The sequence below is a fragment of the Oryza sativa genome, chromosome 4 (assembly GCF_034140825.1).
Source record: "Oryza sativa Japonica Group chromosome 4, ASM3414082v1".
In the NCBI taxonomy this organism is placed as follows: Eukaryota; Viridiplantae; Streptophyta; class Magnoliopsida; order Poales; family Poaceae; genus Oryza; species Oryza sativa.
Window position 1 is genome coordinate 19013634 of NC_089038.1, and position 16463 is coordinate 19030096.

At 37.9% G+C, this 16463-nt stretch overlaps 1 protein-coding gene across 3 annotated transcripts; it reads right to left on the bottom strand.

The window, feature by feature from the left end:
• Window positions 1-261: 261 nt before the first annotated feature.
• LOC4335633 (dynamin-related protein 3B) lies at window positions 262-10725 on the bottom strand. Of its 3 annotated transcripts, none has more exons than XM_015781667.3 (20): window positions 10299-10725; window positions 9350-9632; window positions 9238-9266; window positions 9054-9155; window positions 7787-7855; window positions 7628-7687; window positions 7040-7153; window positions 6342-6390; window positions 5851-5957; window positions 5001-5093; window positions 4800-4892; window positions 4590-4727; window positions 3841-3954; window positions 3101-3205; window positions 2964-2988; window positions 1801-1922; window positions 1564-1710; window positions 1114-1166; window positions 903-1002; window positions 262-833 (listed from the first exon to the last, which is right to left on the bottom strand). In XM_015781667.3, exons 1-20 carry the CDS (start codon window positions 10650-10652, stop codon window positions 597-599), a joined length of 2394 nt encoding a protein of 797 aa, XP_015637153.1. In that variant the 5' UTR covers window positions 10653-10725; the 3' UTR covers window positions 262-596. The 3 variants fall into 3 exon arrangements, with proteins under 3 accessions (XP_015637153.1, XP_015637152.1, XP_066166057.1); XM_015781666.3 differs by having other exon boundaries at window positions 1801-1931; XM_066309960.1 differs by lacking the exon at window positions 2964-2988 and having other exon boundaries at window positions 1801-1931; window positions 3088-3205.
• Window positions 10726-16463: the final 5738 nt, after the last annotated feature.

Genomic DNA, 16463 nt, shown 5'->3' on the forward strand with positions numbered 1-16463 from the left:
TGATGGTGTTAAACCTTGTGTAAGGGTGAGTCTTTGTACTCTTGTAAGTTTCGTTGGGGCTGTGTACATCCTTTTTGGGTGTAAAGGCCGGTTTAATCCATTATCTAAAAAAAATTCACAAGAATGCTGAATACGAAGACAGAAGTCGGACCAGTTCAAATAACCGGTGGACAAACAATATAGTACATGATTCTTGCTCAACGTAAATTCCAATCTCACAAACTGCACGTTGGAAATTGGAAGACTGTCTAGAGAGTTCCATTATGGTGCAGTAAAGTAGCTTTGTGATTGCAAGTTATTCGTAATATGCCGTTCCCGTTCTGGCTTCTCAGAAGTACAAAAAAGGCAAAATGATATAAGGGGCTAGTTACATTGTTAATCTACACAGCCACCATTCCATTGCCCCTGTTGGCTATGAATGTACTTGGGCTCCTGTAGTCCTGCTATTTCAGTGCAACTGCTAGATTACAAGATCAAGGTGCGGCACCAGAAATAGCTGCCAGTTGCAGAAAAAAATAGCCCACTAACAAAAAATTGAATTTACAGGACAAAACTGAAGCACGTCACTTGAAAATGATAGGAGAAATTGATCAAGATCAAGTGGAAAGAAGCCCACCATTAGCATCTGGATAGGAAGTCGAACTATATGACGCTACCGACCCATGTTGATCTTCGTGAGATGCTTTCTTTCGATTGTGGTTAGGCGAGGATGCGTAAATGATGCTGGGGTCGCCATTGCTGAGACCATGGATTTTTGGCAGGCCAGTAGCATATTCAGCAGGGCTGTATCCCTTCTCAACCTTTTCAGCTTCAAGGGAAAATTCCTCGAGCGTCTGAAAAATAAATAGATATCAAAAGATTGCCGAACAAATAGATGAGGACATCTAGGAGACTGAAGATACCCTATGAGCCTGTTCAAGAACTTGGAGTGTTTCTTGTATACGCTGCCTTCTGATAATTACTTCATCAGTTTCCCTCAGCATTTCATCCAGCAGGTTTTCTCTGCATAGCATAACATCATTCAGAACAACCCTTTCTGTAAAAGTAATCTCAAAATTAACAGTTTGATTGAACTGCTTGTCACAAAAGTAAAACAAAGAACAACGCATGCACCTGTACAGTTTCCGGATTAAAACATTATGCAGCTCACGCTTTGTGTGGTTCACCTGAGGTAAAATATCAGTAAAAAACCAGTGTTACAGCAACCGAAGATTATATACATAAGTTAGATCACAATTGACCAGTTAGAAAGCTATATTAACAAATAATAATAGTCTGTGTGGACAATGACCAAAGTCCAGAGTTCATGGAAGTTAGTGACTTACAGCATTAACTCCTTAAGTGGCACGAGATTATTGTTGAACATAATGAGTTTCACAAGCTTTTGATTCAATACGTGCCATGATTATTTTGATTCAATACAGGTAAACCTAAAGTAGGGTTTAGTATCATAACAACCAACAATAATTACTGCAGACCTGATGTTTACGATGACTTCTATAAGTCTCAGTCACCGTCAAAGCTTTCATTTACTAATAACAAGATGTAAAAAGCTAAACTTACCAGAAAATGCATTATAGCCTTTGGAACAGCATCTTCAATACTCTTTCTGACAATGTCATAGTACGATTTGATCAATAGTTTCACAATGGCTACCTCTGTTGCATCCTGTGCAGGCTGGTTTTCTGATGGCTTCAAAGTGATGGGTGGCTGGTAAGAAATATAGAGAATAATCAGAAATGGAATATTAAAATATTTTGAATTCCATCTTTGAAAACTGACTTGCGATAGTGAAATCACCTCTCTTAACTGGATGATAGAGATAAGGTTATCTAGGCTGTGAACTCGTGCAACTGACTTGCTTGATGAACTCCCAGCAACCAGTGAGTGACCCCTCTGATTTCTGCCTGCCACACTTGTTCCTGTATTTTCTGAGTCATATGTCAGATCATAGCCAAAAAAGTTATCACCTATCTAAAGCTGCCACAACGTATGAACAGTTTAATGTATGGTTTGTTGCAGGAGTCAAAGAAAAGCAGGTCGATACTTTCTGGTAGAATACTATGCATATGAAGCTTATGGTTACAGCTAGGTACTCTGTTTTTCAAAGAAAAAAATATAGGTGCATGAAACATGTATTATTTCCTTCAGAAGTATTATGAGTTAGAATGCCTTCCTAGTTAATTATGTCACGAAAAAGTAGGTACATGTGCAATCTAATTACATCAATCATTAAAAAAGGACAGGTAATATCAACTAAATGGTATTCACAACATGTAGCTTTCAAGTTAGCACTCCTAAGAATCATGATACATAAAAAGTGGATCCAAGACTCCCATTCGAAGGAGAATAGGAGACAAAATTAAATATCAACTGCTGCAGCATAGACTGCAAATTAGCACATAAGCATGTTTCAGTGTTTTGTCAAATCAATACAACAGTTTGGACAGGCAAGATTATTTTTCCATCAAAACTACTGTTTCTTTTGAAAAAATGAATTTCGAGTTTCGAAGAAGACAGGCCTCCAAGAAAGCCACTCCGCCTAAAGAGTCCTAATTCCTATTGTTCCTCCACTAAATACTCCTTCAGTATAAAAATATAAGTCAGTATTTTGTATAAATTACAGTACGCTATATCCACAATGTGTTGGCTAATTTTTTTTTTACTATAATCATATGATATCTTGTAAAAAAAATAATAATATGCATATATATGTTGTGGAAGTATTCTGAAAGACAAATCCAATAAAAGTACTCTTATGTACTAAGAGTAGAAGTTTAAAATTGTGAAACACTATCACAGACCCAACAGGACATATTTAGGAACAGAAAGAGTACGTATCAGCGCCAAGCAGCATTAAGATGCCAATGGCAACCTGATGCCACTGCTAACAGGTTCAACTTGTGTAAAGCCATGCTGGGTTTAAGTCTATGACTTGTATAATTATAGGTACACCAGTTTACCTGTATCAGCATCAGGCTGCACTCCCTGTCCAGCAGAAACAGAAGCAGATAATGAAGTGAAGTAAAGAAAGGTTAATCTCTTCATTTCATTGTCTGAAAATTACGATCTAAAACAAAGAAATACTAGTATTTGAAACCTGATCAGAGGTGGCTCCTCTAGTAGCATCTCTTGCAAAAATAGCACGTGACTTTTGACTTCTGTCAGATGTTAATTGTATCTCAGGACTAATAGCAGTACCATCCTACGGTAAGGGTAACAGAAGAGTAAGCAGTAAAATTTTTAATGCAAGAGTGCAAAGACAGTCAATAGAAAATTCTGGCGTATGTTAATATGTTATGTACTATCTTACATGCAAATGGTGAAATGAATTAGCTGGTTTAATTGAGGTAACTTATGTATGGCTTCAATTTCACATTGATCTCAGATTAATAATGAAACATACAAATTGACCTTTTCTACACTTACCATTAGTTGATTTCTTGTAAAGGAACTTGAGGATGACAGCAACTACTCCCTCCGTCCCAAAATATAAGGGATTTCGGTTGGATGGAATATATCCTAATACTACAAATCTGGATAGTCTAGATTCGTGGTACTAGGACTCCCATCCAACCGAAATCCCTTATACTTTTGGGACGGAGGGAGTACTAAATTATTAATTACAGATAAACTATGATGTATTATACTAAAGAGAATATAAACAATTTGCAGGATAACAAAAGTAGAATTTATTGAGATGCAGATTAAATGAACAAGCCAAATCCTCATTATTTGGCAGCAAAGGTACAACCACAGGATTCCAAAACTAAATCATTTATTTTCTTTTCTTTTAAGAATAGAAGAAGCAACCCAAATCTAAGATGCAAAAGGAAGTACCTTAGGAATCGTTACAGAGGTTGGTGCTTTGGGAGGTAAAATTTCTTGCCTAGCAAGCTCAACAACCTTGTTGCCTCCAACAAAGTTTGGATGTGAAGTATTTATGTAATCCATCTGTAACAAGATATGTGGTATTACTCATTACCCATAAGAAAATCAACAAAACACAGATACTTTACTATGCACAATCATTGAACAAACCAACAGGTACTTCACTAGAATGTAGCTCACTACATGTTATTCCATTAGCATGTAGCAATACCCAAAATTCAAAACAAACAAAAGCTCATGGTTAAAATAGGCTGCTAGTAAACAATCTAAAACACCCTATTAGCATCAGTAAGTGTAAGACTTGGCAATGAAATTAGATTGTTCCTTAAATTTAAAAAGAATAAGAAATGTGAGATAATTGTGAACATGGCATATTCTGAGAGCATAATAAAATAAAAATGAAGATATCCTTCCGAACTCAATCCTCTATAGTACAACAGGTTAAAGGTTTAAAACAAAACCGTTCATAGAAGCATCTACAGCCAACTTCTTTGCAATGGATATCCAATAGTGTATCATAGGATATATCCAGTGTTTGATGAAACTAAATTTCCAGTATAAACAAATCCTTGTTTAATGATTATCTTGTATCAAAATAATATAAATATAATTAAACACTCATAACAACAAATTTTGTTTCAGAAACAATCCAATAACCTTCAATTGAACAATAAGAATTCAGGAAAGTAAACACTTGCCTCCATCTCAATAATATGGGTTATCATTGTCTCTGCAGGTCGAAGACCATCTCTCAAGAAATTGCTAACTGCTTCACCCATCCGCTTTTTAAGAATCGGGTATTTCTGCAGCTCGCTGGTTAAGCAACCACGGCTAATCTGCATGATTTAGGGATTCTTAAACAGGTTGATTAAAGGTTCGTATGATACAACAGAGGTACAAAGACATACCTTGACTAGCTCGTCATAGATAAAATTTGCGCATTGAAGGCTTGGATCAAGCAAACGACTTATTTGCCTTCGCACAAGAATCTCAAACGGCAACTACAATTCCACAGAACATTTATGAGCAAGCAGCAAGTTAGCTAAAAAAAGCATGAATCAGATATACCATAATTGTTCAAACAGTAGACATTTCAGAAAAACACTAACCTCTGGCAGAAACATAGGACCCTTTGGACCGTCAGAATTCTGTATGGCTGTACGGATATCTTCATCAGTTATGCTCTTACAGGGGTCCACTTCCTGTGGATTAAGACAACTGAAATATAAACTAGCAGATGAAATAAGTAAAGAATGGAAACAAAAGAAATACAAGTAAGTGTGTGATGTATGCAGTTTACCAATGTCACAGTTGAACAGAAATATAATTGTTTCTACCTAGAAACTGTGCTTTGCTGCAAGAGGGTAATGTTTTATGGCAGAGTGCACGGTTTCTTTTTAGACAATTATGTTTAGATAGGTAATATAGAAAGTTTTAGCACTAAAAAGGTCAAATTATGCAAAGCACAAATTTATTTTCTGGATGAGAAACTGCCGACAACTGCAGATGGGTAATCACAAGAAAATCCCCAAAAAGTATTAAAAAAAAAACTTGGCCGGTAGGGGAAAGACTGCCCCCACAGTATTTTCACTAAGAAGAGCTCAACCGGAGCCCGGCCAATAAAGGTCACGAAAGCTGGTCCCCCTCATACATGGGGATGCTGCCCCCTGTGATTTGGGCCTTAACCCATGCTTTGAGGCCCAGCCCCATACACGAGGGCCCGCTACGCCACCACAGGTCGGTTCACACATGCCGACCAGGGAAACCAGCGAGTGACCTATGACTTGATCTGGTTTCTTTTTTCTTTAAACTATTTAAACCATATGACTTGATCTGGTGTTCACTTCCAAAGTTCTTTTAGAAAAATCACTCACAATCATACATATATAAATTTTATTACACTAAGTCACTAACACGTCTCTGATGTCTAAATAATGTAAAGCTGTTGCTTTTGCTTACCTCCAAGCTCTTGACAAAAATTGACTGAAAAATGTAGTGGATTCTTGCTCCACCAGATAGTTCATCTGTTGACACTTTATTTTTCCCTTCCACCATGGAAGAAAAGGCTGGAAACAGAGAAAACATAATCACATTAGAAGAATATAGCTTAGGGAATCATCAAAGTGGCAGATTGAAGAGGACGAAAAACTATGCACATGAGCAACAATCTTATGAAAGAATCGATTACTCTCAAATCTCAGTATTTTGTGATCTAAATGTTTGCACAACTATCCTAGAAAATTTACACAAATCAAGGATAATTTTCTAGCTATCGATTTTATTGTTGAGCTGTCAAGTTATTGCTACAAGCAGGAAGCAGCAAAGGATTATATAAGAAAAACTGCACAAGAGCCATCTGTAATTCTAGATAAACTGGTAGCAAAGCACAGTTGGTAAGTCAAGTCTTACAGTAAATATGGTAAATTTATTCTCTCCTTTTTTTTTTGTACCTTCACAATATTTTCTGAGTATATTCAACAGTTTGACCCCCTGACCAGCCTGCATGCATTGGGATGAAAAAATCAACACTGAAAGTAGAAATGCTCAAAAGCCATTAAAACTTAAACTACAAAATAAAATAGGACACACATAAGAAAGCTGCTTCTAAGAAGCTTGGCAGCCAGGCATGTGATATTCACACAACAAGCAGTTCTCTTGCAAGGATGATAAACTGCAAATACACACTCCCTCTAGTCATAAAAAATTTGATACTTCCTCCGTTTCATATTATAAGACTTTCTAGCATTGCACATATTCATATATATGTTAATGAATCTAGACATACGTATGTGTTTAGATTCATTAACATCTATATGAATGTGGGCAATGCTAAAAAGTCTTATAATATGAAACGGAGGGAGTACTCATGAACAGATGCAGCCAAAATGATATTTTAGCCAAAGATACCACCTAGAGTGTATAATTTGGATAACATAAAAATGGTAGGAGTAAAGTTATGATTAAAAATACTTCTATAAAATCAATATTTTTAAAATACACAACAATAAAATTTAGTGATAGAAATGGCATTTTGTTTACTTTGAAAAGTCATAAACATCACCCTTTTGTGACTAGAGGTATAGTTTTCGTAGTTAGTTGATGAGGGACATGTTACAACTTTACAATTATGAGCTGAGAATGTTATTACCGTTGATTCTGCAGTATCACCATATGCAGCATGCTCTTTTGCAACTGCTACCAACTGAGAATTGATGCGAGATTTCAAGCCTGGAAGCATATATGTAATGTGCTTTAGTAGAATCTGCAAAAGGAGCCAAGAGCTGCCGTAGTCAATTGCAGATATACGATGCATTAGCAAATCACATGCAGATAAAGTTACAATACAGTACCAAATTTTCGCATTTTCAATTAAAAGATAAAGCATTGCAGTAAGTTCGGTTTATAAGAGAATAAATTCATCATTTACTATTTTAAAACCAATGCTCATCTGGGTGTTGAGAGTATTATTAAGCATGCCCCTTTAGTGTAAGTGATTTTCTGACCTCCTCAATACTTCTTTGGAGGTTTTAATTTAATCATGAAGCATCTTACGTTGGCTCATAATCTTGCACTAAATGACTGCTAATTCATTCTGAGTCAGTTTGTCTTAGCGAACAATTTCCAATGAAGCCCATGTTGCCAATGTTTGTTTATGATATTGACAGGAGGAATCTAATGAGGCTGAGAAAATGAATAAAGGAAAAAAAAACTAGATAGCAATAATTAACAGATATACCGTATTTAGCTTCTTGGCCAGTTGAGGAACACCACAGCAATGTGTAAGACCATGATAAGCCTGTTAATAGCACAAAAGATATTAATCAAGAATTTAGCAAAATATGTCATTTCACAATGGGTAGTACTGCTTGAACAAAATATCAAGGCCCTAACATACAGGTAAAGTTGAGAAAAACTTCTCCTCGAAAGCAAGTGCATCTTTGACGCTCCGCTTAAAGTTGATATCCTGTTAGAATCATCCAGATGTTAGATATTAGAAATGTATATCATTTGAGTGCAAATATTTCAACTTAGCAATGCATCAACAGTTTTAAGATCATGATCATAACCTGAACCAGAATTGCAACTGTCTGAAAAGGACATCATGAACTTCTTAATAAAAAGATAAGCGCCCAAATTTGGTACCAATACAAAACTATCAAGTTTCAAAAGAGTAATTGTTATTTTCATGTGTACAATTTGTTCATTCGTATGTCAAGCTCAATTCAATGTTATGACATCTTGTACACGTGTTTGCCTAGACCATAGTCTAGACGGTCTAGACCGTGTCTAGACGCTAGACGATGGGTTATCGTCTAGTTTAGAGTCTAAACTGTGAATTAGACTGTTTGACCGTCTAGTCGGTCAAAGATGGTTCTAGACTGCCTAGACCACACAATTAAACAACATTTAGACGAGTGTAGACCGTAAACCTGTCATTTAGACTATGGTCTAGGCAATAGGCCAATGCATTTTTTGTGTTGCTAGAGCTGAAACTTCGAGCCTAGACCAAAGCCCTTATGGTTTATGGTTTTGACCCCATTTCCATACCGTTCTCTTCTACTCTAGGCCAGTCACTGCAACAAAATCATGTCGTCTCTCCTCTACTAGTCGTCACAGAGGACCTTGCTCCCACCTCTCTCCAACCCACAACTTTACTCGAGTGGCTACACCTATCATAGCACCGCTAGTTCTCTAATATTCTATGAAAAATGTTAAGCATATTTACATGTGTGCCAAAAGAGTATGCCGATAATATAGTGTACGGTATATCGTCTAGACCGTCTAGACTTGCGTTTAGACTGGCTAGACTCTAGACCATGGGTCATCGTCCGTCTAGCGTCTAGCGTCTAGGTGAACACTGCTTGTACTTAACTATGTATCAAGCCATCATTTGGTACCAATACAAAACTATCAAGGCATATAAGGCTTAGCTATCTGACAAGATTCAAGTTTAAATGAATAGTTCAATCTATTAACACCACATATTAAAAAATTAACTTTGAAACTAAATTCATTTCAATTGAAGATGCATGAGCAAACCATATAATTTTCTAAATTGCAGAAAAAACATTGTCATATCATGTGAGACTATGGAACTCGAAGAAGAAATTCAAGATGATAGTCAATCTAATGAAGGTTCATGGTATTGTCTTAGAAGGTACCTCTTGGCTACGATTTACAACACCTACATAACCAAGCTTGAGGGGGATCACATTTCCCAGTAAAAAGTTACGAGCATCAGTGCCCCTGTCCATGATGTCCAACTAGGCCATTGAAGCAAGGTTAACATAGTGATCACAAAGTAAGTAAAGGGTATGCACTATTGTTTATATATTGCAAAAGTACCTTGGTGATAACACCAATTGTTCGAGAACCTGCCAGAACAACAATAAATTTGCATTCATAAATCATTCCACGGTAAAGAAACTTATAACTACAACCAGAGTTATTTAAGTACCATCAGGATCAGCAAGCTTTGCCAGTTGGAGAGCATCCGAATTAGCTAAATCTGCATTAGCCGGAGTGACAGCCAAGATAATACAACTTGGATGCTTAATGTATTGCATGATCATTGACCTTATTCTTGACTCAATATCACTAGGCTGGTCTCCTACTGGCACCCTTGTTATTCCAGGGAGGTCAACCAAGGTGATGTCTAGGACATTTGGTGAAAATATTTTCAGACGAATCTGTTTCTCAGAAACCCCTTTGTTGCCCCCAGCTTCTTTATCCGTTTCCAACTGAAAAACAGTCAACATAATTCATCTCGTAAGAATCACGAAAGCATAAAACAAGACCCACCCCCCCCCAACCAAAAAAAAGAAGGATTATTATAAGTACGCGAAAGTATCAGTGCCCACTGCCCAGTACAATACAGTGAACAAAGCAAAGGTACCAAACGATCTCCATCCACTAAATTTAGCCCAAATGCTTTTTTTACCATAATACTCCCTCCGTTTCAAAATGTTTGACACCGTTGACTTTTTAGTACATGTTTGACCATTCGTTTTATTCAAAAAATTTAAGTAATTATTTATTATTTTCATATCATTTGATTCATTGTTAAATATACTTTCATGTACACATATAGTTTTACATATTTCACAATTTTTTTTTGAATAAGACGAACGGTCAAACATATGCTAAAAAGTCAACGGTGTCAAATATTTTGAAACGGAGGGAGTATCCTTTTTTTCTGGACTAATGCTGGTAATGTATCAAGTCAACAAAGTGAACAGACCCTTTTTCTAAAACTGCAAACTACAACCTACATTTTTTTTCTTCTGGATTGCAAGCTAATCCACCTTGCAATCATCATTTCACAGATTAAAGATCTCTCAAAGTCTCAAGCATTGCGCCAAAAGTAGTACTATACGCAAGCAAACAAGCGAAGCTGCAGGGCTGACCTGGATCTCGCGCTTGATCTGGTCGAAGTCGTGGAAGCGGCGGGCGGGTGCGTGGAGGAACTCCCCCCACTCCTCGGGGGCGGAGTGGCGCACGAGCTGGAGCACGAGGGGGCGGCGCGTGCAGATGTCGGGGCCCCGGGGGAGGAAGTCGCGGCCGACGAGCGCCTCCAGCACGCTCGACTTCCCGCTGCTCTGCCCGCCGATCGCCGCCACCTGCGGCAGCTCCAGTCCGCCGCCGCCGCCGCCGTCCAGCCGCGCGACGATGTCCTGCAGCCTGTTGACGAGCGGGATCACCGCCTGCCCCACCGTCGCCGGGGCCTCCGCCGCCGCCGCCGCAGCCGCTGGCTCCGCCATCGCCGCCGATGGAGTAGGGTTTTTGGGGGGAGCGGAGCAAAATGTGGGGTTTTCCTCTCTTTTTTTTTTGGGTGATTTTTGCACGGTTGTGTTTGGTGTGACGTAACTATACGATGGAAGATTTTGGCCGTTTAGTGCAAGTTTTGAATTGAGAGGAGTATTTTATGGGCTGGTTTGGTATGAGGCATAAATTAGGCTTACTAATATTTGGTAATTTTATGTCTATTTGGTTTGAAGCCAAATTTTAGCATACCTAAGAAAATAGGTCATTTCAATATTGAACTTAGGCTATTTTGGCTTCAATCCATACACAACTTTGGGTTGGTTTGGTTTGTGGCCTAAATATGCCTTACCAAATTTTTGTCAATGCTAAATTTTGGCAAGTTTTGGTATGACTAATTTTGGTAAGGCAAAGTTGTGTTTGGATTGAAGACAAAATAGCCTAAGTTCACTATTGAAATGACTTATTTTCTTAGGCATGCCAAAATTTGGCTTCAAACCAAATAGACACTAAATATTATTGAAATTGCTAAATATTGGTAAGCCTAATTTAGGCCTCAAACCAAACCAGCCCTTTGCCTTACCAAAATTAGTCTTGCCAAAATTTGGCATTGACAAAATTTGGTAAGGCATATTTAGGCCACAAACCAAACCAACCCTATAACTTCTGTCGTTTTGTCTCTACGGTTTTGATGCTAAATTTTGTCAATATTTAACTTCTACAGGAAGTTTTTTTTAGCGTTGATAGATATTGGTTTTTTCGATGTTTAGGCCTGTTTATATCCCTGGCAAGTTTTTTCATCCTATCACATCACATGCATAAAGTATTAAATATAGAAAAAAAATTAATTACACTGATTGCGTATAAATTGCGAGACGAATCTTTTAAGTATAATTGCTCCATGATTTGACAATATGGTGCTACCGTAAATATTTACTAATGACGGATTAATTAAGCTTAATAAATTCGTCTCGCAGTTCCATGCGAAATCCATAATTTGTTTTATTATTAGACTGTGTTTAATACTTCGAATGCGTGTCCGTATATTCGATGTGACATGACAAAGATTTTCATACCTGGATCTAAAACACAACCTTTGTTTTACTAAGTTTTGGTTTGTTGCCTTATTTACCTTTTGTGATAGGTTGTTTTTTGAACTTATATATTATTACAGGATATTACAATACAATTTTAGATAATGTTTGGATTATTGTCTTGTCGAGTTCCAGTTCAAACTTATGGTTTATTTATGTAGAGAACTAAACACCTACTTTATTTGTTTATCTTTAGAGTTATGTTACGGGAGTACGATTATGGTGGTGTTTGGATCCAGGGACTTAACTTTAGTCTCTGTGTTTAGACACTAATTTAGAATTATTAAATATAGACTTCTTACAAAATAAAAACTAATTCGCGAGACAAACTTTTTAAGCCTAACTAATCCATAATTAGAGAATGTTTACTGTAGCATCACATAGGCTAATTATGGATTAATTAGCCTCAATAGATTAGTCTCGCGAATTAGTCCAAGATTATAAATAGGTTTTATTAATAGTCTACATTTAATATTTATTATTAGTGTCCAAACATCCGATGTGATAGGGACTTAAGTTTTAGTCTCATCTAAACACGGCCTATATATAATGTTTGACTCACCATTTTATGAACGTACACACACATCATCCTACTCCTATAAACACCTCCAGACTAGTATATCTTGAGATCGATTAAGTCATCACTGGTACCTCAATGTCAACGTAAGTAACCTACTACTAAAAGAATTATCGATTATAGAAATCGCCAATAAGAAAAAGAGTAGCGCATGAGTTCTATAAAAGAGGATGAGTAAAGGGAACGAGGTTTAGACAGGTTCAAGCTTTCTCGATGAGAAGTAATGCCCTACTCCTGCTTGAGGATTGAATCCGTCAGGTGTTGTATTGATCTGACGATTTAGTCGTGCTTCTTGTTCATCTTATATAGGTTGGGAGCAAAGTTACGAAGAGGAAGAGTTAGACAGACATGGCATCGGTTTCTTTTTATGTTTACATAATTGTATCTAATAAGAACTATGGCCATGCAGTAAGAAACAAGGCAATATAATTCCCAAGTCCTAACCTATTAAATAATACATAGATCCGGCCCACCTCCTATCTCTAGTCGGATAAGCAGACCGAGTGGGTATGGGATACTCATAATCTCCACAACAGCCCCGAGACCTTTACAATCGAAAAAAAAATATTATCCCAAGCTTGTTCAATAAAAAGCCAAGTGCTCCAATATTCTCATTGTAATCTTCCGAGTGCTTTTTCTCCTATCCCGTCATCATGATGCTTGCAAGAGGATGTGGAGCTCTTATCTGAAAAAAATGAGAATAATGAAAACTAACTAATAGATACACCTAATTAGGTGTAGCCCTGAATACATGATTAGTTGAAAGCAACAAAACGTAAAGTCAAGAATAAGAAATTAAACATCCGAGTGATTTCATATATTACGAAAAATACGGCATATGTGGTGTTACCAAGTACCAACCGCCAATTAAATAACCAAAATGCCATATACTGTATAGCATTAAGCCAATGATACTAGTCCAAGAAAAACAAAACATGTATACGTGACTTTATAAAATCAAGTGCATAGCACTAAACCAACTGCATTGCAAATAAAATGCGTAACAGCGCCTTTGTTCACCACCTGTCGTCTTCTCCACTGCTTTGTCTTCCTTGAAAACTTTTGCGCTTTTGTTCACCACCTGTCGCCGTCGAAGCTAGGTTTGACCTTTTCCACTCAATCCAATACCAAATCTCTCCCAAATCTTGCTACGCACAAGCGCCCTCCATCCGTCCTAGCATTCCGCATCCAAAGCTCCAACAAGAAACCCTAATCCGAGCTCCCTCTTTTCTGCCCATGGTGGAAGAGAGAAAAATCCCCTTTGATCAGCGAGCCACCTCAGATGTGGAGGAGAAGCACCTGCGCGATATGGTAGAAGATGGCGTGCACCCAGTGAAGGAACTCATCAAGTGGCAGTCGGTGCACGGTGAAGAATACCCGACACCTAACACCACAGAAATAGTGGTATTTACACCTTTATTCTAAAGCGGGCATTTGTCTTCATACTTCCAAATTCTTCCGGAGTCTTCCTGATTTGTATGGGATAAAAATTTATTATCTAAATCCCAATTCAATTCTCCATATCGCCATTTTTATTCATTTGTGCGAGATATTTCTTAGAATCGTGACGCATTTTAACCTCTTAGGGCCGGCTCTGGGCTACGGCAAGAAGTGCGATGGCCTAGGGCCTAGGAAAAGTAGGGGTCCAGACCTAGGTATGTATTAGGTATACCATATGCATGTATACAAGTTTCTGGTCGAATCGTTGCCCGCATAAGCGCCGGGCATACGCGACCGTCCGAGTTCCAAACTTTTGTCTTCTCATCTCCTCTCCTCTGCCGGCGGCAGTCTCCGCCAATCCGCCTCCAGCGCTCTCCATGGCGCCTCCACAAGTTCGTCCTACGCCGGACCGTTGGCGATCCCTTCAGCATTTAGCCCTTCACAGCTTTATGCCTTTGTCTGTTGACTCTGTTCGCCCTCGACATCGGCCGACACAACATGAATCTGCCTCAACTTCCAGAGTGTCTGCAGGTTTCAATTTACAGGTACTTGCGCACTGTTGTGCTGCAACCATAGTGTACCTGAGATTCTTGAATTCATTACAGCTGCAGATTGCTATCCAAATGTTTCAGTTGCCTATCGAATCTATCTTAACCGTACCTGTGACAGTAGCCTCAGCTGAAAAAAAAAGCTTCTCAAAATTAAAGTTATTGAAAAACTATTTGAGATCAACCATGTCACAAGAAAGATTAAATGGCTCGGCTATGTGCTGCATTGAGAAGAATGTCTTGGACAATATTGGTCTCGATACCGTCATTAATGATTTTGCATCAAGAAATGCTCGAAGAAGTATTTTTTTATGAGAAGCAAATGGATGTCTGTCATCTTATCTTTTGTCAAGTATTATTAATGAAGTCCCTGGAGCTTGATCCTTAGTCAAGAATTCAAGGTAACCATAGTAATTCCATTTTAATGCTCTTTTTGTATTTTTAGCAACATATATAGAGGATATTATCGATATTTATTTTCAGCGTGATTAGCGGATGAATGCTTTAAAAGTATACTTTAAAAATCCAAAGTGCATATGTGTATATAGAGAGAGAGTGTTTCAAAACAAATATGTGTATATATAGTGAGAGTGTATGCCTGAGAGCCCATGTCATGGAGTTGGCCTAGGGCCCTAAAATATGTAGAGCCGGCCCTGCCTCTTCCGGTATATGTTCTCTCTGAAAACCCGACCCACTAAAGAAAATCCTTGTGTACTAGGCAGCTCCAAATTCTAGTTGTGTGGTGACCTCCGGAAATTTTTATCTCGCTCTTCCCTTGAAGTCCACCAACAATGGTTGGCACAAAATTGGTTCTACATCTCCAACCCTCTTCTTGCTTGCCTTGATTTCATCGGTCTTCCTCCAATCTACAACTTCGATTGGAATTCCATGCCTGAAGGCCAGGATAAAGCCGAAGCAGAAAGGATTCCTCTCCAAAATAAATGCCATAAATGAGAAAAGGTATAGTAGAAGAACAAGTCACTTGACACTTCATCAAGTGTCGACTGGCTCCAATCAAAGACAGAGCCAAGTCAACATTTGAATACCAGGGTCAAAAGGATCCAAACCAAGAAGATCCAGAATAACTAGGCTATGAACTCGTATGCAAGAGGATGTAAGGTGTTCTCCTCTGGGATCACCGTAGATGTTTCTCACAAACTCCTAGTGGTGCCCTTTCACTTATTTAACCCTCCTCCTCCAGTATGCAGCTTTGAACCCTGTCTATAATCCAAATGTTTCAACGGTTTTATCGATATGAACCATCAAAATTCACTTGTGCAGGAAAACAAACTTATAATCTTTGACCCTCCTACGCCTACTCATCACTCGCCAAGGAGAACCATTAGCGGCGCCGGATAGGCTGCTAGAGGACCTTCAGTAGGCAACCCCCCACCCCCCAAGAGAACAATAGGTTGGCCTCCGAACAAAGCATGAAGAAGGCCGAGATAAAGAAACATAAACTGGTTGTGCAATCATCTGATGACAAAGATGAAGAGCAAGCTCCTAGCATTGACCAAATTCCTACGTCTCCTCTCCAATAAGAACAAGACTCTAAAATAGGACGTCTATTTAGGTTCTCTTTGTTTAGGCTTAGACTTATTGGCTTAAATCTTTATATTAGTTTTTTTTGGCTTATATGATTTATAAGCTGGTGGATTTAAAGTCCCAAATTTAAGGGTGGTGTCATACTTCTATCTCAAATAAGCTAAAAAAGCTTCTCCAACCTAGCTTTTAGCTTCATAGTGTAAGAGTGATGACTTTTAAAAAACCAAACGAAAAAACTGCTTATTTGTTTAGACTTGAACTTTTTAACTCATAAGCCGACTTATAAACGTAAACAAAGAGGGCTTAACCTATTCCTTCATGATGTTCCATGAACATGATACATGGTAAATGAAGTCAGCAACGTGAAAATGAAGTATATATATTTCATATGTACATGTAAACATATCCTATGCATACAAGCTTCCAGTGTACATTAACTAGCAAATGTCGCAGAAAATTGGACACATATTTTCAATAGTATTACACCTACGTGTAAAATCTTATATTCAAATTTATTATATTTTAGCAGTAACAAAAAAGATATAATTCTGACAAATTTTTACGCCTTAAACTATCAAATTTTTAATTTTTTATTACGGCTAAAAT

Coding starts and splice junctions, on each gene's coding strand:
- LOC4335633 (XM_015781666.3), bottom strand. CDS start 10,652: ATGGCGGAGCCAGCGGCTGCGGCGGCGGCGGCGGAGGCCCCGGCGACG. Junction 9,267..9,349: donor AAAGCTTGCTGATCCTGATG/GTACTTAAATAA, acceptor TTGTTCTGGCAG/GTTCTCGAACAATTGGTGTT. Junction 2,989..3,100: donor GAGGAGCCACCTCTGATCAG/GTTTCAAATACT, acceptor TCTGCTGGACAG/GGAGTGCAGCCTGATGCTGA.